The sequence below is a fragment of the Taeniopygia guttata genome, chromosome Z (genome assembly GCF_048771995.1).
Source record: "Taeniopygia guttata chromosome Z, bTaeGut7.mat, whole genome shotgun sequence".
Taxonomy (NCBI): Eukaryota; Metazoa; Chordata; class Aves; order Passeriformes; family Estrildidae; genus Taeniopygia; species Taeniopygia guttata.
The window spans coordinates 4971658-4994832 of NC_133063.1; the positions used below are offsets into that span (position 1 = coordinate 4971658).

At 39.7% G+C, this 23175-nt stretch overlaps 1 protein-coding gene across 6 annotated transcripts in view; it reads right to left on the reverse strand.

Moving 5' to 3' along the window:
* The window catches only part of KATNAL2 (katanin catalytic subunit A1 like 2), a 28833-nt gene that overhangs the window by 4195 nt on the left and 1463 nt on the right, over positions 1-23175 (reverse strand). Inside the window, exons 2-14 of one of the 6 annotated variants that reach the window (XM_030257552.4) lie at positions 18769-18920; positions 18105-18175; positions 17545-17711; positions 15624-15666; positions 15088-15211; positions 13995-14090; positions 13378-13476; positions 12542-12619; positions 9384-9482; positions 8753-8816; positions 7424-7542; positions 5283-5374; positions 3659-3769 (exon numbers count right to left, since the gene is read on the reverse strand). In XM_030257552.4, the coding sequence (XP_030113412.4) occupies positions 3659-3769; positions 5283-5374; positions 7424-7542; positions 8753-8816; positions 9384-9482; positions 12542-12619; positions 13378-13476; positions 13995-14090; positions 15088-15211; positions 15624-15666; positions 17545-17711; positions 18105-18169 (1157 nt within the window). In that variant the 5' untranslated portion in view covers positions 18170-18175; positions 18769-18920. The remainder of the gene's footprint in view (positions 1-3658; positions 3770-5282; positions 5375-7423; positions 7543-8752; positions 8817-9383; positions 9483-12541; positions 12620-13377; positions 13477-13994; positions 14091-15087; positions 15212-15623; positions 15667-17544; positions 17712-18104; positions 18176-18768; positions 18921-23175) is intronic. The other 5 variants (XM_030257551.4, XM_030257550.4, XM_072921827.1 and 2 more) reach the window with 5 other exon arrangements.

Sequence of the window (23175 nt, forward strand, 5' to 3'; positions counted from 1 at the left end):
TCCTTCTGCTTCAGGCCCACCAAAAATACTGTTTCATGACCCCTTAGCCATGTTTTATAAGTAAATCTCCAGCAGAAGTCTCTCTGTTCTGCCCAGAGGAGCTCTGCCACAGCTGCTCTGTGGCTGTCCCATCTCCAATGTGTTCAAAACCAGGGTGCTTGAACAGCCTGGTCCAATGAAAGGTGTCCCTGCCCATGGCAGGAGAGTGGAACTAGATATGCTCTACAGTGCCTGCCAACCCAAACCACTCAGTGATTCTGTGATTCTATGATTCTGTTCATCCAGAAGGTTATACTGACCTGTTGGCTGAAGAGGGAAATAAAGAAACAATGTTTTTGTTATCTCGAGTGTTTAGGTTGTTGCTGAATTGTTTTGTCAGTGATCAAATGCAAGGTTAAGTTACATTAACCAGAGCAGAATACAAAGCACTGAGCCAACCTAAATATTCTCTGAAACAACAGCCAATGGAAGTACTGAGAGATGCTCATGAAAGGATAAACAAAGCTCTACAGATCCATAAGATGGATGGCTTTTTGCAATTAACATTAGGAGGCATCACAGATTCACAAAAAGGATTGGGTTGGAAGGTAAGAATCTATCGGAGCCCACCACAACTTCACCCATCCTGAGGGTAAGGGTGAGAAAAAAACAGCACTGGAATGAAAACTGAATTAAATGTGCTGATACATTAGGAAACATTCACTACAGGATTAGGATCTCTTTATTCCTTCACTAACAAGGCTCTTACTTAATTACATTCAATCATTTCAACAAGTAATTTGTTAATAGAAACACCTTGCAGATGAGCAGCAGAAAGCAGGGCTGAGCAGCAAGCACAGGTTGAAGAGGCAGATCAATAGCTGCAGTGCAGCTTAGGACAGTGTAAAGAGCTTTGTTTAGGCTTCTTTTCATTCTTCTAAAAGCAGCTTGGTACTATTTTTTTTTTCCCTGATCAATAAATATCCATGTTAAATAAATCTCTTGAAATCCAGCTTAACAACAAATGTTTGCAAGAGCACAGGGTGGTGCTGTGAAGCCACAACTTAGGTAGCAGTAGGTATTCTGAAATTTTTAAATGAAATATTCCTGTGGAGATGAAGTCTAAGTCTGACAGTAGGGCTAAATGTCACCTAATACTCATAAAAATAATCTGTAAATATATAGTTAGGATCCTAAAAGAGGTTTAAAACCTGATGACCTCTCTGGAGGCAGATAATCCCAAATTCCTCGAGGCTGGAGAACCCCAGTGACGTGAAAGCTCAGGCTTTCATCAGGCTTTTCATCCCCCTCAAACACCTTTCTAAGCATTTGCCCAGCCCCTTCTTAAAGCATTTTCTATGTGGTAGGCACATTTCCACCAGACAAGAGAGAAAGTCCAAAAGGAAATTCTACAGTCTCAAGTATAAAACCTTCAAAACTGAAAACCCCAGCTGACACTCTTGTTCCAACACAGACTGTCTGCTTTCTTTCAGGGCAGGTCCCTCAAAACAGAAACCCTGTCGTTTTGTCTCAACCTTAAACAAAGGCTGTCATTTTGGATGTTTCAAGGAAGAATTTTGCAGAAATTAGAACTTCAGTATTACAAAATGATCAAAAATCAAAATACATAAAATACTTAAAACGGAATTCTGTGTATTTTACACAACTTCCCAGAAAGCTTATTGGTTGTGTAAGGCAGATACAGGGTAACAAAACACATTCAAAAATCTCTCTGCATGGATAATTATCTCACAGGATAACTTAAGAGACCACAGGTGCAATGCACTGCTCAGAGCTTCTTCTGAAAGGGCAACAATGCTGCAATAATGTAAACATTTATAGTTTATATTACTATAATGTAAACATTATAGTACTACTAACAAAGAGACAAAAGTATTAATACTGTATTACTTCTCTTTCAATCTTAACTGTTTACACAGAGAGCAGTTATTTTTTCAGCATTTTCTTACACAATTGGAACACAATTAAATCAAATTCAGCTCAGTTCCTTTTATGTAGATACTGTAACAAAATGGCGTGGATTTTGTACTGATTTAAATTCATGAGTTTGTCCAAGACATAAATCCCTGAAACCAACACATAGACTTTGCTATTATGGCTATAAAAAAAGAAAAAAGCCCATTGTGACTCTATAGTTATACTTTTGGGCCAGGGTAGGGACCAGCCTAACTTAGTACAGCTACTTCTATGGAACTTCTATTTAGGTATTCACACAGCCATTCCTTCATTTAAAGAGCCTGAAAACCCTAGACAAGACAAGCTAGGCTTACCTGCCATATGAAACTGATTGAAAATATTATCTTTAAGCCTCAATTCTCAGGCAAAAACTCCTCTTCTGTTGTTTAATTCTATCTGCCTGTTCCCTGGACCTTTTCAGCCAGGCCTGACGAAAAGGGGATCAGCTCACAAGGGGGATAAATATTACCACAGACTTTGTGAGAGAACATTTGGTGATATGCACAACCAAAATGTGCGTTTGTATGTTCAAAATAATATATGCTCTAGGCCTTTAGATTTTAATCGTAAGTACTTAAAAGGAAGCAGCTGTGATTACACAGCCAGTGACATTCAGACTCAAGACACTCCCAACAGTCTGCTGATCACAACCCAGAGCTCTCCAGTCACAAAGAGAGGCTTTTCCAACATTTGTCCTCATGGCAACTTTGTAAGAGTCATCCAAAAATCACTCATCTTGAAAAACAGTCCATAAATGAAGCCTGTGGCTTTGTGGGTACAGAGCCTTCTCTGTCTGATTTTAGGTGCCCTACTCTGTGTCTGTCACACTGGAGAGCTGGGCAAGTGTCATCTCACTAAACAAAGCACCTTTAAGTCAAATTTCAAGTTTTGCCTCTTGAAATGCTGCTGAACTGCTGCTCACACAAGATCATTCCAGGAACACCTCCCACTGGGCTCCAACAAATGACTCCCAGACTATGGCTTGAAGTTTCCTGGACACAGGACTGCTGTCTTCTCCTGTTCTGACCCAAGGCTGTGCTCTTCTCCATGTGAGAGGGGAATAGACCCACTTTGGTCCATGTGCCTTCAGGGACAAGGGTATCCAGAAAGATCTCAGTGCTGTGAGGATCTCCTCTCCTGAGCACCCACAGTTGTTACACTACAAATATTACCTCCCTTCCTTATTCTCTCCAACTTGTCTTGTTCCCAATAAACATCCTGCCCTGCTTGATGAAATTTCACAGTTCCAATATTAAACTGTTTTTTCTTCTATACTAAATTGTGTTGAAGAAACTAGAGAATTTTGTCCCTCAACTTTTCAAAGTCACATTTGATACTAATAAAATCCAACATTCCTATTTATGGAGTATCCTTCTAAGTGCCAGATGTTTTAAGCACCTTACGGTTCCAGGCTGAAAACCCTTCTTAGCTTAAAGATAGTAAATAACTTGCCCATAAAGTCAAATACTCCATTTTAAATATTAGCAGCTGGTACGAGCAGCATATGTTGACTTTATTATGGATTATTCTCATGTGACACAAATAGCAAGAATTGAAGAGTTTAAAAGTAAAAGCTCCAAATTAATCTTTAAATGCTTTAACCAAATATCAAGGCTTTTTCTGCAGAAGTCTAAATAAAATCTTTATCTGTGCTTAGAAGCTCATGAAAATGTATTCAAAATGTACTCTCTGGATCTCTTACCATGGCAGATTGGAAGCTGCTAAAACAAATACAAGATCATCAGATCGGGCCAAGCCATCCATCTGCACCAGTAATTCCGTTTTCATCCGCCAACTTCCTTCATGTTCACCACTACCAAGATTCAGAGAAATATTATTTGCTCAGTGCATTAATCATCTTTATTTATACAGTGTCATTCACAGCAACAGAGCCCTTGTCACAGTTTTGCCCCAGTTCAAAGCATGATTAAGCTCCATTAGCTAACATCTAAGCATTAAAATCAAGCTTTCTAATGATTACTTAAATGGACTCTTTTCAGTGCATTAAAGTGAGGAGAATTCACTATAATGGAATCCAAAGAAAATATTTTTCTGTTTCTTTCTTCATGTTAACCTCCATGCAAGACCAACATTTACTGCAAAATAGCTAGGGCTCCAATTGATTGACTGGTTGATTGATCTATAGCAGGGAATTCTTATAATGTGATAGTTTCCATTAAATAACTGGTGCACCTACCTCTTCAGGATAGCATTTTTCTGTGAGTGAATGTGAAGTGGCTACAAGAAAATAAAACTACTACTGAATTCAACATTTTCCAAAATGTTCTATCAAAAGAAAACAGAAAAACACACTACACTGATATGAAGTAAGAAAGGGGCAGAGACCACACAGAAAGGATCCTTCTTCAAAAAAGGAGAACTTAGGCAAAGTACTAAGAACTCTGGCCCAAATACAGGTAATCTGTTTTGCAGAAAACCAGCTGGAACTCTTGGTTCCAGATGTGAAGCTCTTGGAAACTCCTGGATCAAGCCCAGGGAAAACAGCAGGACCTTAGATGGCAAGGGCTGCAGTTCAGATTTAATGACTTATTTCTGCAAAAGCATTCAAACATCAATGCCAAGTCAGTAATTAATAAGTACACGTAAAAATAAGTACAGCATCTAGGATAAAAGTCCTTATTAGACCATATAACCCAGTGATGTTAATGAGAGCTTTTAAATGTACTAATGAAGGACAAATTTGGCTCATAATTTGCATCAATTAAGTGAGAATGACTACAAGCAGCATCTTTACAATAGGGCATATTCTATTTACAAATAGTAAGCAAACAATACAGACATACAATATAATACATATAAAGTGATCATGTAATTCACTGTACATAAAATCCCCTGTAATGGGTTCCTAATGGTTGTAATAATATTTTTATATTTCTCTGGCTTCTTTCCCATCCCTAACCTTTCTTAATGTGTTTTTTAACTATAAACTGTCTTGAATCTTGGATTCAAGTAACAACACAATCCCAATCCTGCAACAGGAAGTCCTGAGAATGCCACCAAAATCTGTCACTAATGAAAACACCGTTCCACTGTGTACACTCCCTATTACTCTGCTATGTCTATGTTCAAAGTGTCACAAAATAACGCTTCTTACTTTCCTCTAACAACAGCAGGTATGCTGTTTCCCTCACCACTGCCCTTTATTTCTATTTCAAATCCCTTTAAAGTACAGCACAACTGGTTATAAAGCCCTGCACCTCCTTCCCTCTTGCTGCCCCTTGCTAATTCTCACAGAAGCTGTCAGCTGTGACTGGCACAACCACGGAACCTCTCTCTTTTAATCCCAAAGTGGTCCCACCAGTTACCCAGGAACAGTGCCTCTTTGACTCATAACTGACTCCAGCTCATCCAGGAAAATTGTGGAAGGAGCGTGGTACCGGGCGAGCTCAAACAACACCTGTCAGAGAGAAGAGTAAATGTGAAGGAGAAACTAACACAAGAAGGCACTAAAGTGAACTGGCAAGGAAGATAAATTAACAGCACCCACATCCCAAGGGATATCTGCTGGAAAAAAGCTCTGGGTAGGCTGAGGGTTCCTGAATCCTCTCAAAATCTGAGAGATTTTATAAAGGAGATATAAAGAACACAGCCTTGTAATCCTGTCTTTATGTGTAAATCTTTCTGTCTAAATCCTATCAGAGTACCCTGAGAATAATGGGATAGAAGAAAATGATCCATCAGAGGATTCTGGGAACTCCTAAATTGTTACTGAGATTAAACATGTGCCTTTTGTTGTTGTTCCATTTGAACTTTTTTTTTTTTAATAAGGATTTGAGGAAAAAAAAATGCAGGTCAGCTAAAGCATAATGAAAGAAAATGCACTGATTCTTTTGATAAGAATCAAGCACTCATTTTTTTTTTCCTCATCAAAACAAACATAAATTGCTTGAACAATCACAATTTTAAAAATGGACTGAAAGCTGAAACAAAAAATGTGGATCTGCTCTTTGGAGAACGAAGTTTCATCTAATTTTCCGTAAACATGGAGAGGCCTGTGTTAGGAGTAAGAAATCACTGTCAGTTCTTCTTGAGTAAAGTGGTTTTTGAGTTTTTAGATAAGTATCACTATTAATATATATTAGTCCAGCACTTTTAAATCTGAACACTTGAAAAAAATAATATTTTAAAAGATACATATTATTTTCATCACTTTGAGCATGAAACGCAGGGTTTAAGTCATTTGCCCAGAGCAACAAGTAGACCATGACCAGTATAAAATTTTACTAGAAATATAATATATAAAAACATAAAATCACAGAAATACAGTGTAGTACTGAGTAAAATAGGATGAGAGGATATGCCTCCAAATGACCACAAACCCCTATATACTTCCCCTTCACCAGCAACATGGGATTTTAGGATAAAAATTCACACAATATTTTTCTTAGAGCTCTCCTGATCCACAGTCTTACTTCATTTTTTTGATTCTGCAGTAAGTTTAATTTAGGGGAAAATGCCACAAATATCAATGCACGTGCTACAGCAGGTTCACAAAAGCCTTCTCTATCATGGTAGCAGAAACCAGATTGTCCCCACATACTCCTGCCAGAAGAGAAAATTCCAGGAAGCTACTGAGACAGATGTTAAGAGAATCAGTAAGAGAGAAGAATGTCAGAAGAAAAATATGCAATTTTAAAGGATGTAGGAGGCAGGACGAGTGAGTGTGCTCCGGCCACTGCCCACACTTCAAGAGAGACAAACAATTATATTTGCAGAGAACTGATTGCTGTGGTTATTAGTTTCCAAGAGCTCTGCATTTACCTGAAGTGCAGGCCAAGAGATGAGAGTAAGGCAGGCTAAGGGCTTGTGGGTTTCTACTGAGCTGGTGGATGTTATGGAGAGATTCAGATGGGCAAGGATGCTATACCTGAACCCCTGAATTTTTCTGTACCATACCTGAGCCATGCAGACTCCTTGCTAGTTTATACACAAAAATGCATTTACCCATTTGCCAGCAAACTACCTTCCTTGAAAAAACATTGTATCTTCATTGACTGGAAGACCTTTCCGACAATGCCCATTTTGTGCCATGAAGAACAATTAGGAATTTTGGGAATCTAGATTACATTTTACAGGGTGCCTAGGAACCAACCCCTGCAAAATGGATGTGAAGTGCTCTGAAGAGTACTAAGCACACACTAGTTTGGAACTCTGATTGTCTGACTCCTGATCAGGCAGTCAATGATCTTTGCTGCCTTCAGAACATCTGCTCCATCTTACATTACAGAACTGAAGTCTCACAGCAAGAATCCATTACAAGATTTCTGCATAATTGATGTTATTCCTGCTTTCATAACTAGGTATAATCGAAGTCATGTTTTGTCTACATCAGGAAAGACTATGAGTATCAGAGGAACACTTGTTTCCAGTTCTGTGCTGAACCCAAGTTCTTCAAGGGGGAGTGTGATGTTTGTTAAAGTAGAATGAACGGGAGAGGAATTCTTACCCGGACAAGTTTTTCTGAATCACCTCTCCATTTGCTGACAATGGTGGATGCTGATATGTTGAAAAAGGTTGTATTGCATTCTGTGGCAACAGCCTTAGCAAGCAAAGTTTTTCCAGTACCTACAAACAACAGTGTTTGAGAAATTCACTCTCCAAAGAAATAAAATGTGAATGTTTGAATAAAATCCTACTACCAGTTGGGTAAAACCAGTAAAAAACTCATAGAATGGTTTGGGTTGAAAGGGACCTTTAAATGCCATTGAGTCCAACACCCTGCAATGACCAGACACATCTTCCACTGTCCCACGGTGCTCCAAGCCCCATCCAGCCTGTGCTGGGACACTCCCAGGGATCCAGGGACAGCTCTGGGCACCCTGTGCCAGGGCCTGCCCACCCTCCCAGCCAGCAATTCCTAATTCCCAATATCCCATCTGTCCCTGCCCTCTGGCAGTGGGAGCCATTCCCTGTGTGATGTCCCTGCCTGCCTTGTCCCCAGCCCCTCTGCAGCTCTCCTGGAGCCCCTTGAGGCCCTGGCAGGGGCTCTGAGCTCTCCCTGCAGCTTCTCTTGTCCAGGTGAACAGCCCCAGCTCTGCCAGGCTGGCTCCAGAGCAGAGGGGCTCCAGCCCTCAGAATATTCTGTGGCCCTTTCAGGATTGTTCGGAGAAACTCAGGTAATACACAACTGCAAATGCAGATTCTCCAAATCCTGAAGTAGTGCATGCTGAAATGGTAAGATGCCTTCTGTGGCAGAACACCCAAACATTTGCGGGAACAAAGGGATTTCATTGCAGAGAGATGCTCTGCAACCCGACTCAGCTGGTTCTTGTGCCCTCTGCCCCCTTCCAGCCACATCCTGGTGTCAAAGAGGGGCAATGAGGGGAGGGAAGCTGCACTAACAAGGAAAACACCCAGCTAGAAGAAGGCAAAGCTTCCATCCATTCCCAAAATAATTCTGAAAAGCAGAAGGAAGGACATTTTCCAGTATGGAGGTAAGTCCATGGCAGATTTATTAACGTCTCATAGGATCACGCCAAACTTGATTAAAATGGTCCAAGCTGAGTAAAAACAAAGATCTGAGTCTTCATTCCCTGAATTGCTGGTAAAAGTGCTGTCTCTGGAAGATTTGGGTATAAAAACAGCCAAGGCTCACAAGAAAGGCCAGGTTTGAGTGTCAGAGATGAACATAATCATCCAACATTCTCTTCTTTTAATTTATGTACAGAGCATGTTCTTTTTTAACAATCTGATCTAATTAACATTGATGATTTATCCACAGGACAAAACAAGAAGCAGTGACAAACACAAAAATGTGGCAAAAAGCTCTCCATACCTGGCGGTCCATACAGCAGTAATCCTTTCCAAGGGGACAGAATGCCAGTAAACAGTTCTGGATACTGTAGGAAAGTAATTCAGATATTTAAAATATATAATCTAAAACAAACTTCAAGGGATTGTAGTCCTTACTTTCACTGCTCCTAGCACATTCAAGAAACATCAGAAATTTGAAGAGAGGCATAAAACCACACCAAAACAATGTGACATGTATGATCTGAGTACTGAGAAAAATGCTGGTTTAAATGCAATTTATTATTTGAAATCTGATTCCAGTGTTTGTTTTTTTTTTTTTTTCAAGTGCAGTAGATGTGACATTCTCTTCTGTAAGTCATTTTTCATGGAATTAATATAGGTGAAATCCAGCACTTCTTACAATGCCAAACGTGCCAAAGAATTGAACCTTTTACAATATTAACACTGAAAGGTAATTTTCCTGTAGAAGAATGCAGGTGCCATTTCAGATAGAACAGGAATAGTTCTGGCATTAAACAGGAATACCAACAGCTCTAACACGAATGGCCTACAAAATCACAGAAATACTGAGAACCCTAAAACATCACTGTAATTGCAAGGAAACAAGCTAACAAGCCCAACACTGGTTTTGCCAAAGCTATTTTGCACCTTACCTTTATGGGGTAAACAACTGCTTCCTTGACCAGCCTTTTAGCTGCATCCAGTCCTATAATATCATCCCACTTCACATTCGGCTTATGGAGACAAATGTCCTGCAACACACATCACATCTTGTTAGCAAAACTCCTTCTGCAGCCGGGTAATGACTCTGGCAAAGTAAAAGGATCGACTCAGGGATAAAATAGTGGTGCTGTTAAGTGGTACAGGCTGTATTATTTAACCCTAGGTACCAAGGACCTCCCAGGAGGGAAGCATCCACAGCAATCACTTCCCCTCCAGGCCCCAGTTTCCCTAATGGAATCCTAGCAAATGTAGATGCTGAGCAGATCTTCTTCAGGTCTGTTTTCTGTTAGTTTGGTGATACGAAGGTTCACCAACCCTAATATTTTGTCTCTACTCCTACAAGTATTGGATGTTTAAAAAAAGAAGTAAAAGTAATCTTAGTGATACATTGGTTCAAGTTTACACGCATCAGTGGACTTCAGTAATTCAAATTACATCTGAATCTTTCAGCTGAAACACCTTTTGACACTCATTCTTCAGTGAATTTTTCTTCCCTCTTTTAAACATGCTTATTTTATAGTCACAAGTTCCACAGCTCACTCATGTGCAATGTAAAAATATTTTGTTTTTTTTTTAAACTCGATGCTCAGTAACTTTATGCTTGCACCTATTACTTGGGTTATTACCTATTATAATGTCAATACCTATTACTTATGTTATTTCTTGTGTTGTAAGTACAGTGAAAAATTTCTATTTACTCCACTGTGTGCAAGATTTTATATGCTGCAAGAAAAGGTGTGAGAAACTCTGCAACAGGAAGAAATTTTTCCCCTACGAGTCTATCAAAAGATAGATGGTAATTAGTCTATGCCCTGAAACACTCACTAAATTAATTTAATTTAATTCATCAAACTTTCCAAATCTTCTATGAATCTTTCAATTTGCCTTCATAATATTTTGTGGCTTTGTGTTCCAGGGGCTAATTGTTCTGCAAAAAAATACTGCATCCTCAGAACAAATATTCAGGATAAATTCTGCTTTCCAACAAAAACAGTCCACACAGACTAAAAAAAAATTATGTGGTTGTATCCAAGGGGAAAAGCTAATACAATTAGAAAAAATTATTTATATAGAGTAGATTACACTTTCCCTGTCTATTAACAGTGAATTAAGATGAATCAGATTTCTGCTATTAAGTAGAGACTTACATAACTGTTTCCAAATTAAATTAGATTGTGTTATGAAATAGATATAACATGCTATTTATTTGTATTGATTTATACAGTGCTGATTACCATAGCAACTAGGAACATACCATAATGGAGCACAATTCAAAAAACACACCATAACAAATGGAAAGCTATATTTTATTGCTTTTTATGTTAATGTAGCAGCAAGAACAACATTATTTTAAAGGTCTACCATAAATAAAAGACCAGACAGGAATTGAAACAAATGAGAATTTTCTTACTTTAAGGCTGGAAATTTCCTAAGACGTTTCTTAAGTTCTACTAAACATCAAATACAAAACTTGTGGACCAAGAATTTCGGCCATACACAGATATAAAAATCTGTGCAAAGGTCTTCCAGGCTTTTTGGAAAGATGATTATAAGCAGATTTATTCAAGCTGATACCACTCATTATATTTATATCCAGAAAGTCACAACACTACCAAACACTGTGGTAGTGAATTCTTTTGGATGGATGACTCATCCAAAAGTGGTGGATGTTGAGCATTTGTGTGTGCTGCAGCCACGGATCCCCAGCAGACCAGGGCCTGTTTGTTGGGCTATGCTTCAACCCAGGAGTGAAATAAAATGCTGCTGACAATGCTGTGGTTCCTTCCAGGGGTCAAGCTGCCCATTCTGGAAGAATCCCCAAGTCTGCCCTGGGATATGGTGTATTATTGATGCTGCTCTGGCAGTGCTGGGATGAGGGCACTGCTTGCAGAGCTCACAGTTACAGCATCTCTCCACTGCACCACGTGAGAATGCACAGGGAGTGCAGATCATGCACAAAGCAAGGCACAGGGCAAGTACTGGACCAGTGGCCCCTGGGCTGTCCCAGCCAGGGTGTGACACAGCCCCAGGGCAGTGCCCGTCCCTGTGCTGGCGCTGCTGAGGCGCCTCCAGTGCTGGGGACAGCTCTGTGCCCTCAGGACAAGAGAGACACTGAGGGGCTGCAGCGTGTCCAGGGCAGGGAACAGAGCTGGGGAAGGGGCTGAGCTCAGGAGGGGCTGAGGGAGCTGGGAAGGGGCTGAGCCTGGAGAAAGGAGGCTCAGGGGGACCCTGTGGCTCTGCACAGCTCCTGACAGGAGGGGACAGCCAGGGGGGGTCGAGCTCTGCTCCCAGGGAACAGAGACAGGAGAGGGAACAGCCTCAGGCTGGGCCAGGGCAGGCTCAGGTTGGACATCAGGAGCAATTCCTTCATGGAAACGTTTTTCAAGCCTTGGCACAGTCTGCCTAGGGCAGTGGTGGAATCCTCATCCCTGGGGTTTAAAAGTGATGTTTATGTGGCATCTGGGGACATGGGTTAGTGGTGGCCTTGGCAGTGCTGTCAGAATGGTTTGACCTGATGACCTGAGATGGCTTTTCCAACCTAAATGATTCTCTGATTCTAAACCACGCAGGAATACCAGGGTTTAATAGTAATTTTGGTAGATGCTATCTAGTAGATACATTCAGAATTCAGATACTGCTGTGATACTGGCACACCATCCACACTGACTACAGCCCTATGCCTGGAATGAAAACTTCACCTGAAGGTGGAATCAAGGCTTTTCCCACTACCTGATCACGGCTAGATAAAACACTAGATAATAGTTGGTTTTAGCTAATATATTTAGATCTCTCCATTGAAGTATTGCACTTTCTTTTGTAGGTAGCAAAGAGGAATGCCATGACAGTCTGCACAACATGATTAAATTACCTGTTCCCCATTAGAAAGGAATGGACTTGATTATTTCCACACATTGTACATCAGAAAGAAACATCATTACATGTAAAGAAATTACTTGTTGTGGAGCTATGTGGAGGGAAAATAATCTGCAAATTCAAGAATGAGCACTATCAGTGAAAAGACACAAACAGCATTCCCAGATGACAAAGATAACATCTCTCTACAACTGACATGGAGATCTGTTCTTACTCTGCTTACAACCACTGCAAGTTCTCTCATCTCACCAGTCATGCCAGTAAAAGCACTAAGAGGTTTCAATAATCGTTCCTAAAAGAGAAAAACATAAGTTCCTGTCAGACTGCAAGTATTTTTAGGCAAACTATTATGTATCTTTTTAAAAACTGATGCATCATAGTAGTATCAACTGTTAAAGTTGCAGAAATATTTGTAATAATACAAATTTTAAAGTAAACCATATTTGCAGTGTCATGTTTTCCTCTGACAGAATCTAACCCTAATCAACATTAAAATAAGCAGCTTTCTTATTGCGTTTATAGTCCTAAATATGCCTTACATAGATTAAGAGGAATGAAAAATATAACCATAGGTTCCTATTTTGTAACATTTTCTTTTTGGATAGTTTCTTCCAGTGTAGCAAGTTGCTAGGCAGACAAGCACCATGAAAGCTGGATGCACTATTTAAGTTCTGGCTTGTGTCTGGAGTGTTTACAGAAAACTTATCTCAACAATCAAAATTCTGTTGTCTCAGCTGAGGCAAATGCTAGAGACATACTGAGCTGAAAGGAACCAGGATTTAACCCCCAGAACTTCAGGTGTCTGCAATTTTTTTTCATCTTAAGCCCTCGTTTTTGTTGCCTGCTTTCATGTCAACATAAATAACTGTCATTAAATTAGACCACTATCAAGTATGGCTGTCCCTTCAAGGAGGAAATACACCTCTCAGAAATCCAAGGCCTTTTTTAGCACTTGGGAACAAAAACAAGCTTGTTGCAGTATTTTGTTTTGTTCCTGGTTGTGCAAAACTCATTTTTTTCTGTTCATGGAAATATGAACAGAACACTTACTGATGGATCTGGATCACAATTAAGGCTGTTCAAGGGAATTCCATCTGGTGACACTCTGGCAGCATCCTGAATCATCTTGCGGAAGTCAATTATTTGGCCCTAAAGGAGAAAAAAAATATTGCTGTAGGCACAATGGTAGCACTACTCTTAAAAATACCCTGGACCAAATTTTGCCTGCAATTACAACAGTGTGTTTCCTTTCTGCATATACAGTCCTAATTATGGCAAAAATTGACCCCAAAAACCATGGTAGCAATAGGGATAGAACACACAACTCAGTCAATTCAATAGTAGAACTGCAGAGCCTTTCATTACCTCATTCAGGAATTCAAAACTTACCTTCAATCATAGTTATTTATCACCAGGCTTTAAAAAAAGAAATATTCCCCTCTGACTATGTTTGAAATAGTATTTAATGCAAAAAGTCCTTCCTGTGCAAAGGAGGTACTTTTAATATAAAATTATAAAACTGACTCTTCAGCTGACTATACAGAAACATTTTTATATAAAAATAGACTAAAAACCCTATCATTTGATATTTTTGAAAACCTCTGTGATTTTTTTTTTTCTCCACATAGGTATTTCTCTGAGAAACCACATACCAGGTTTCCACCAACCTTTCTTGGGTGAGAGCTGTCTCCTCCAGTTTTGCTGACTCCTGAGATGCTTAAGCCAAAATCAGATTGATCCAGAGCATCTGCACCATCACTCTCCTAAAGAAAAATGCCTTTTAAAACAGATGTGTTGCCAAGTAAATCGATTGAAGGTATAACACGATAGGTATCATTCCCTCTCTTCACACAGGCCCAGATGAAGTTCCAAGATAAATACTGATCATTTAAACATCACTGAAGCTCTAACTGGACTTCACCTGACTGGTGACAGCAGTGAAAGCCAAGGCTCTGGAGCTCAGCAGTGAATTTATTCCATGTACTGAGCACAAAACTGCATTTTACATAAGAAGCAACTCTTATGAAGAGTGGAAATGACAGGCCAAGTAAAACGCATAGCATGTCAACTCAGAAATGAGGAGCTATTCTAGGAGCTATTTTAGTAACTTCACAGCATTTACTGCTGTAAAATCCAAAAGGCAAAGTTCTGGGGTATTTTTAGGGGTAGCAACAGGTCAGAGAAGAGTTCCTCTTGATGCAGAAATATAGCCAGGCCCTTAAAAAAAAAGGCTGCAATTGACACAGTGCTTGCCCACCAACTTCCTGATCCTGTCCACCCTCTGTAAAGGGATGACAAAAAGTAGATTTCACAGCAATCTCAACAAAATGAGACTCAAACCTAAACATTACAGACCCAAATTACTCCCCCAGTCTCAAACCACTTATGCACTGTGAAGATGTTTACAACTGATACCACTTCATTCTTTATTTGTTTGTTTTGTTTTCTGGCACTAAGGATGAATATATTGGTATTCATGGAAAAAAATCTCTGATTGCTTTCAATCAGTTTCAGTCAGAGTATAGGTTGGATTATATGCCTCCTTTTCCTCTAATTTTTGCCTGTGACTGCCCCCAAAGTCATGGCCAGAAATTCTCTCACAGTCTTGCACCTATAATCCTTCAGGGACAAAATCAGTAAAACCCATTAGTTGCCCAATTATTAATTGTCTAAATCCCACCCTCTTGCTGCCTACAGACTCCCCCCAAAAAATCCCATTAATTTCAACTGTATTGCTGCCGAGATAAAACATGTTTAAACCTGTCTGGGGCTCTCCTTGGTGGAGGATTTAGGTTCTGCTGTACACCCAGGTGAAGTTTTTGATACTGATCGTTGCACTGTCTGTTGTTTTACCCTTAGTACATTCTGAGAGGAAGCTGCTGTCCTAGAAAAAAAGAAAAAAATGCAAGACTTTCATTACCTTTTTTATTTTTTTTCAAAATACCAGAAGACTAAAACCCAAAGCTTTCAAATAAAGCTGTTTTAGGCTAACTTTGCTTCCACTGAAGTTATGGTGTTAATTTCAATCACAGCAGAGTTCAATGCTTACTTTTTTCAAACACCCCACCCCACTTTACCCACACTGCAGAAGCTCTGTAAATTGTCTGCCTCTCCATTTGGGAAGTAAGTCTCTAGTTTCCTCTGGCACAAACAGAAAAAATGCACCACACAGTCAGGAGAATGGCTCTAGGTTTTGGTGCTCCTCTGGTATCACAGCATTCTTTTAACCACTGTGCATGTTTGCTTTTACTAGGAAAATTTTCTGCCCAGAAAAACACCCCACACATATATCTCACCTTCTTGTTCTTCCTCCACTTCTCAGCTCTTGTTTATTTTCTGCTGAGGCAAAATTAATATTAAAATGTAAAATAAGTAAGGATATAAAAGAGGGCAATTTGAACCTTTTTTCCCTTTAAAAATATTTTTAAGCACACAATAATGACCTTGGAAATAATAATGCATAAACAGGAACAGCATGACTATAAGCACTGCAAGCTTGCAAAAACTTACGGAAAACAAACTGGTGTTGGTGAGAGTGCTTTTGCTTCAAGCTTTTTACATTCAGTCTTTGGTTTCTCTGCTTACATTTTAAAACCAGTATCATGTTCACAGTAAAACAGACACCACCAAAAATTAGATTAAGTACAATAATTTAATATATCACACTGAATGCTTATTTAATGCTAGTAATTTTTTTCATTGCTGAATTGGGAAATATGAATTTGCCTTACTCCTCTGAAGAGGAATCAAGTTCAACATAACAAAACAGAATAAATGTCACATTGCAATAGGGGTTATCAAACGATATTATCTTTTGCTATTATATAATTTTAAACAATTTCTGTCAAAGGAGAGCTTTTTTTTCCACAAAATGTCAAACTCACAAAGCCGAGATGTGAACTCGTACAGCCAAGGGTTTGTATGCTACCAGCACGGCCCTGGCTGCTCCAAAACACCTCTCTTTTCAGTGTTCTCGGTACAATGCTCTTCCACTCACGATTCTCACACACTTGCACAAAATAACCCTTCCCAAACAGCTCTTTCCCTGAAGGACCTTGGCAATATGTTGTGTTTAGGGGCAGCAGAGCCCATGGAGAAACCTGTACTCTTGTGGGTATATCTACAACTCCTCCAACTGGAATTCAGCATGGAAATGACCAACCTTTTATTGTAGGACTCACCAAGAGTGCTGCAAAGAATTCAACAGGAAGGAGCACTACACCAAGGATTTTATTTAGATATCCAAGTCTGGAAACAGGCACAATTTAGGGCATGGTGAAAACTATGTGCACTGCAGGAGGAGGCTGCTTATGCTTTAGGAAAAAAGGATGATGCCTCCCTGCCAGCATGGTCACAAATCTGGTCTTAGGTAATAGTAGACTGCTTCATGCCTGAGAAGCTTTACTGACCAAAAAATGCATAATGAGAGCTTTTAAGTGTCCAAGAGTGGCTTTTTGCGAATTCTTTTTTACTTAGTTTTGACTATGATGTGAAAAAATGCTTTATAATATATTTTTACTCTTGCCTCATAACAAATCTTTTTTGTTTTGTCCTGCAGGGTTTTCTTCTTTTTAACACCACAAATCCATAGGTATTAGATGTACATGTCTTTTTCAAGCAAATAATTGTTAAACTCTTTAAGCTGAAAAACACCTCTAAGACCATCCTGTCCAATCACTTCCCCACCCCTGCAGTGGCCATTGACCCACATCCCCTAGTGCCACATCCACATGTGTTTTGAACCCTTTCAGGGATATTACTCCACCACTTCCTTGAGCAGCCTGTGCCAGGGTTTGACAACCCTTCCCATGAAGAAATTTTTTCTAATGCGTAATCCAAACCTAGATCCTTCAAGCTCTTATTCTCATACAGTTGTTCTTACAGCTTCTCCAAGTTACATTTGGTGAAAAAAGTGGATAAACATATCTTTGCCATAATGCTTTGTGCTTAGCTGACATTTTCTGGTACCAAAGCAGATTTCAAAAGACAGAAAAATTCCACCTTGTAGTTCCTTTATATAAGGAAAGAAAGGAAAACAGAAGGGCTCAAAACCGCCTCTCAGTTCTGGTGCCTTGTGTGCTAGAACATCAGATCTGTAACTGTAAGAGTTGAAACATTAAATGCTGACATACATGACAAAGGTTGTGAGCATAGCAGGGAGATACACATTTTAGACTTTGGAAACAAAAGCTTTGTTTTTGGAACAGAGCTACATACCAGTGCCCAGGACTTTTTTGGTAATTTTAGGATACTTTTGAAATTTTACAAAATAGTAGCTTTCATATTCCATCAAAATTGTCTCAAGATCAATGTTGTCACAAACTTCAAAGCCACGTAAACCTAATTTTGTCTCTTGTTCCAAAGCATTTGCAGCATCAACATATCTGGCAATTTAAAAACAAAACAAAGATCAAAAAACTGAGAGTCATTATCTTACTCTGATTTCTGAGAGAAGAAGCAAACAATAGCACTAGTAAGCAAATGTTATATTTAACCTGTCCAAAGTCCTATTTTTATAGAAGTATAAACTCTATTTTAATAAGCCTTTTTGGTTGAGCTAAAATAATTTTAAATTATATGGGGAATTTTTATTTCAGAAACTGAAACAATTTAGCAAAGCAAACTGTGAGGATACCTCATGGTAGTTTGCCACTTCCTCACATCAACCCAAAGGCCCACACTGTCCACTCAGCCAACAGAGGACAGAAAGATGCAGTACAGCAGGTCAGGTGCACACAATCCCACAAGGGTAGAGCACTATTATTTAGAAAACATACCCTTCCTCCATTAAATAATGCAAAATTAGAATGAGGAGATTTTTCCGACGAGCTTCTGTTCGCATCTCCTCCTGTGAATTAAGACAGAACTCTAGATCAAATGTAATATTCTCTTTATTGCTGTTAACAACATCTAAATGTAGCCTCTGGAAACAAACAAATTAACACAACAGCATGTAAGAACTGTAAAACAACTCACTGTTAATAAACACAAGGAAAGTGGTTTTCAATCTAATTTTTCTTACACATTATCAACACTACTGGATGGGTAGAAATGTTTTCCTAGAGAAGAGAAAATTACTTTTGGGTTGGACAAATAACTTACTTCCCTTACTATGGTTATGGCTCCCACTGCTGTGAATTTCAGGGCAGAACTCTTGCAGACCTCAATGCTTCAGGGACTGTGCAAGGAAACCTTGTGCACCATCCTGGCTGTGTCCTTCCCTTGTAACCAGAAACCTGTCCTCTGAGTGCCTGGAGAAGGGGGGCTGGTGATCAGGTCTGGGGTCTGCATGACTCTGCTACAAAAACCAGCTGTAACACTTGCTGACACCTCCCATTTCATAGGCTTTGATGTATAAACACAACAAATGAAACACAGACACTGGAAGAATTAGTGGATTGGAATAACACAAAACTTGCACGATTTTCACACAGGACTGACCAAAATCAGGACTCAACATGAAGAAATTCACTACAGAGTCAGTCCCGTGGATGTCTTGGCACAGACTGGAGATCCCAAAGTAATTTATAATGGTTCAGCAATAAAAACAAGGCAGCATAAAACATCCTCTTCTTCATTCAGTGAAGCGTCATCTGAGAGAGTACCAGATGCAACAAGTAGAGGAAAAGGCACAGTGGAAACAGAATCATACAAGATGATGGAATAAAGCCTTACTCTGATGAAACATACCATTTATGCTCAGTGTCTGCAGAAAACTTCTGAGAAGGTTCTACAATGAAAGCTGTAGAAATCAGCACATTTCCTTTGGTCTGCCTCACTGGGACTTGAAACTGTGATCACTGGGTAAGTAGGTATGGCCAAACAGATATTTAGGTAAATTAATGACTTCCCTTTTAGGTTGGGAGGCATTGAGAGTGGGACATGATCCTCACGTGTCCCCTCCAACTTGAGGTATTGTGTCTTTCCTATGATTCTGTGATTACTTGTGAGGATCCAGTGTGAACAGGAAAGAGTGTCACTTAATGGTTGGGCAAAGAGCAACGATTTCTGTTGATTGCACAGCACACACACCCCTGATCACACTGCACAGTAAAGCTACACAGGCTCCCACTTCCATACCCAGTTTCCCTCCTTTCTATCCCAACAGAGCAACATCCTCATCCACCCCCAAGGAAAAGCCCAGCCCAAGTGCCACCCGCTGCTGCAGGTGACAAATGCAGATTTCTGTCCTCTTCATACTGCAGACAGAGCCCCACCACCTGTAGCAAGGACTTGGGCTGCTCTCTGCTTGTGCCTGGAACACAAAGATGCCAAGGATCTATACTGTATATATATTTATTTTGCACATCTTGTGGGGGTTAAAAACATCAGCCAAGGCTGATGTTTTTAACCCCCACAAGATATGCAAAATAAATATATATACATAACGACCACTACTCTATTCTTTCTGGTTTCTTGGAGGACAGAGCAACCACAGCAGACTTCTTATAGTAGAGAATAACTTATTCCAAAAATCAATGGTGTTTTTTGGGCAGTACAAAACCAATTCACCTCTTTACACACAATTCCTTTGCTAGGTTAGCCCCCCCCCCCCCCCTCTGTACACAGCGCTGGGTATCACGTAGAATTCCACAGCTAATTTCAGCACTTAAGATAGCATCATCAGATGTTTTATTTTAAAATAAAACCTGCCAGCCTGTGAAATGTACTGGGTAGAAGAGGGAAAAAGTATCCCAGTCCAGCAGGTATTTCCTGGGATGTTTGCTTCAATCGTGGGGCCATCTAGTGTCATGACTAAGGAAGAGCTGGGGTTTGTTCTCTGCAAATTCAAAATGTATTGGCATTTCACATATTGCAAATAAGAGTTGTAGAATGTTCATTCTGGTTTTCTAAAATGAAGGCTAAAAGTGGCTAGGGAAAAGGGACTACCTTTACTACCTTTGATATCCTCTTGAGAAAGTTTTTCCAAAAGGAAATTACAATACCACTACAGTGGTGGTACAAAGATAATTTTTCTGAACCATTTTGGGGAGAAAGGAGTGCTGTGTAAATGTTTTCTAGATTGGTAACTCTTGAATGAAGCAGACTGGTTCCTGAGAGGTGCTGCAACAAGAAATGAACTAATTCTGAGAATTGCCATGAGCAAAGAGAGAACACACACACTCTGAGGTGAAAGATTCTTATTAATCTTTTGATATGCAGGTTCTTGGAAAACAGATTTTGAATTGTTGCCCTTTTACGATTTCTCCTGGATGACCTGAAACTTCTGAAACACATCTGGAGATGCAAGAAGCAAGCTGGAGTTGCTGAGAATCCCACCTGTACATCCTTTGAAATGCAACTGCTCCTGAAGGTTTACGTTGAGAAACATTAACTGTTGTGTTTGGTAATGTATCAAAGGGCAAGGTTACAGCTACCTCTGAATATTTAAAACACGGTATGCAAACGGAGTGGCTGCCACAGAAGACAAACACATCAAGTGTTTCATGTAATAAACATGGATATTCTGACAAGAGGGGAATTACTTCTGGTTGATGGACTGACAGGGTTCATGATCGATGGTTGGAACTTTCCTCGAAAAGAATTTGTGTTCTAGCATGTCATCTGCTGCTGTTCATCCCCTTTTGTTACTTCTGCTATCCCTACAGCATTTTAAGTTCTAGTATAAATAGTGATACAGTGATTGGCAGCATCTCAATTTAAGTACAGACTTGCTTTGGGGGTAGGATAACATTGTGTGAGCCACCTACTGCAAACTTGATATAGCAATGTTCTGGTTGTGCTGACCAAACAGAAGGAAAAGTGAACCTTTACACCCCAAAAGAGCTCCATCTAAAAAATGAGAAGAGAGTTTAGATTGAGAGGTTAATTCTGTCTTTATCCTTTGTTAACAAGAATGCAAACAGCAATGGTTGATTTTGAGAAGACAGAGGTGTCCAAACAAATTTAACTAATCTGTTAATCAGTTAATCAACTGGCAGTGACTTGTATTAGGTTGGAGAAGCAGAACCAAGGTATCTCTGGTAGCTCAGTTCTGTGAGCATTCTACAAACCAAAGAAAAATCAAGGATCTTTCAACATGCAACTGTTACCAAGTCACAAATCTGATCAACCAGTAACATACAGATCATTGCCTGAGTAGCCCCACCAATCCCTTTCCTGCATTTCACCATTATTTTAGCTATTATTTTAGCAGATTATTATTTCACCATTATTTTAGCACACACTCTTTCCACGGGGCAGACGAGCCTCCATCTGTGTCAGTGCCACCAGCAGCTTTATCTGTCCCCTTAAAAGAGCTCTGTGCCAGCCTTGGTCTGCTGTCCTGAGCTCCAGTTTGTCCTCTAGGACTGACCCACTGCACTTATGTCCAAAAAAAGCTGCCTGCCACAGTCCAGGCAGATATTAACACAGCCCAGGGCTTCTGCTGCGCTTAGAGAAAAAAATGACAAATCTTACACAACATTAAAAAACCAGGAGTTCTTACAAGTGCAAAGTTACTTAAAATTCAGTTTAGCTTTATAGTGATCTAGCCTTCCTGTTTAATTAGTATTTAGAATTGCATGTTGTTTATAGCCACTGGTATTTCAATAGATGTTTAAATGTTTAAAGTTTAATAAGCTTCCATTCGTAAAAGAACAGAAAACATATGTAATTAAATTTTCAATTACTATAGGGGATTCTGGGGTCCATGAAATTAATAAAACCTTAAGGCACTTAAATGTGATCTTGTTTTAAAACCTAAATAGTTGAGCATTTAACTAATTAGCTTCAACACTTACAGTGTTATTTTCTTTATTTCTAGCTTAACAAAAGAGTGGCACATATTCCTTTCTTTGAGTCATTTTGAATTAAACTCTAATAGAGCTGTGCATCTTTAGGTGCAATTGTTTGTTTAGTCATTTCCACACCTTTCACTGGAATGCATTTACATACTAAATCAACCAAGTCTCTTGTGCAATTTCCCGAAATTAATGAACCTACTAAAAGATTAATTTAACTCAGTAACATTTCATTAGCAATTGACCCTATATATTCTGCATGAATTTTGCATGTTTGTTGGGATGAAAAATAAAGAGCTACAAGAGCAAGTCATCATCTGGGGAGCTTGGAAATAAGAACTGTTCTGCTTTAGTGTATGCACTCTAAGGGCATCCACCTAGAGCAGTCAGGATGTGCTCAGAACGATCTCTGATTAGGAATTCGGGCAAGGGGCAGCCTTGTGCAATCACACAGGGAAAGCACTAATCATAATACACACACAGAGCCCCTTCCCTCTTCGTGTTTGGGATACCAGGATGCTGACAAGTATGGAGTTCCTCAAAATCAAGCTGGCACCGTGTGCCAGGACAGAGAGGCTTGATGGGCTCACCTAGTTTTCCTCCTCCCTCCACCATCCTGTATCTCCACAGCTTTCCATTCCACATAGCCCTTTGGATATTTGCACCCTTGACAGGCTTTTCAGAAGGCTGAATGTTCAGTTCTTGTCTGGCTTGCTGACTGTACTTTTTGAGAAACACAAGAAGAGAATGGAACTGGTGAGTTTTAAGCAATGTATAACTTGGCTGCCATTGAATAGGATTTCCCAGGACAAAGAAAGGGCACTTTGCCCTCCTCTCTCCTCCAAATAATACAAGGCTGCTGCAAACAATAGAGTTGCCAAAGTTTTTCAAGGATTACAATGAGCTTTCATAATTAAAGACATACAGGAAGCTCACCACAGAACTTCTGACTGGAAACAAGAAGGAAAAAATTGGCTTAGCAGCTTCAGGTGGTTCTTCAAGTCACTAATTAAAAAAAGAGGCTCCAAACTTCTGCTCCTCTGCAAAACAAATGACTCCCATCGCCTCTATACCCAAAATATAGACTGTTACCTTCAAAAGGTTA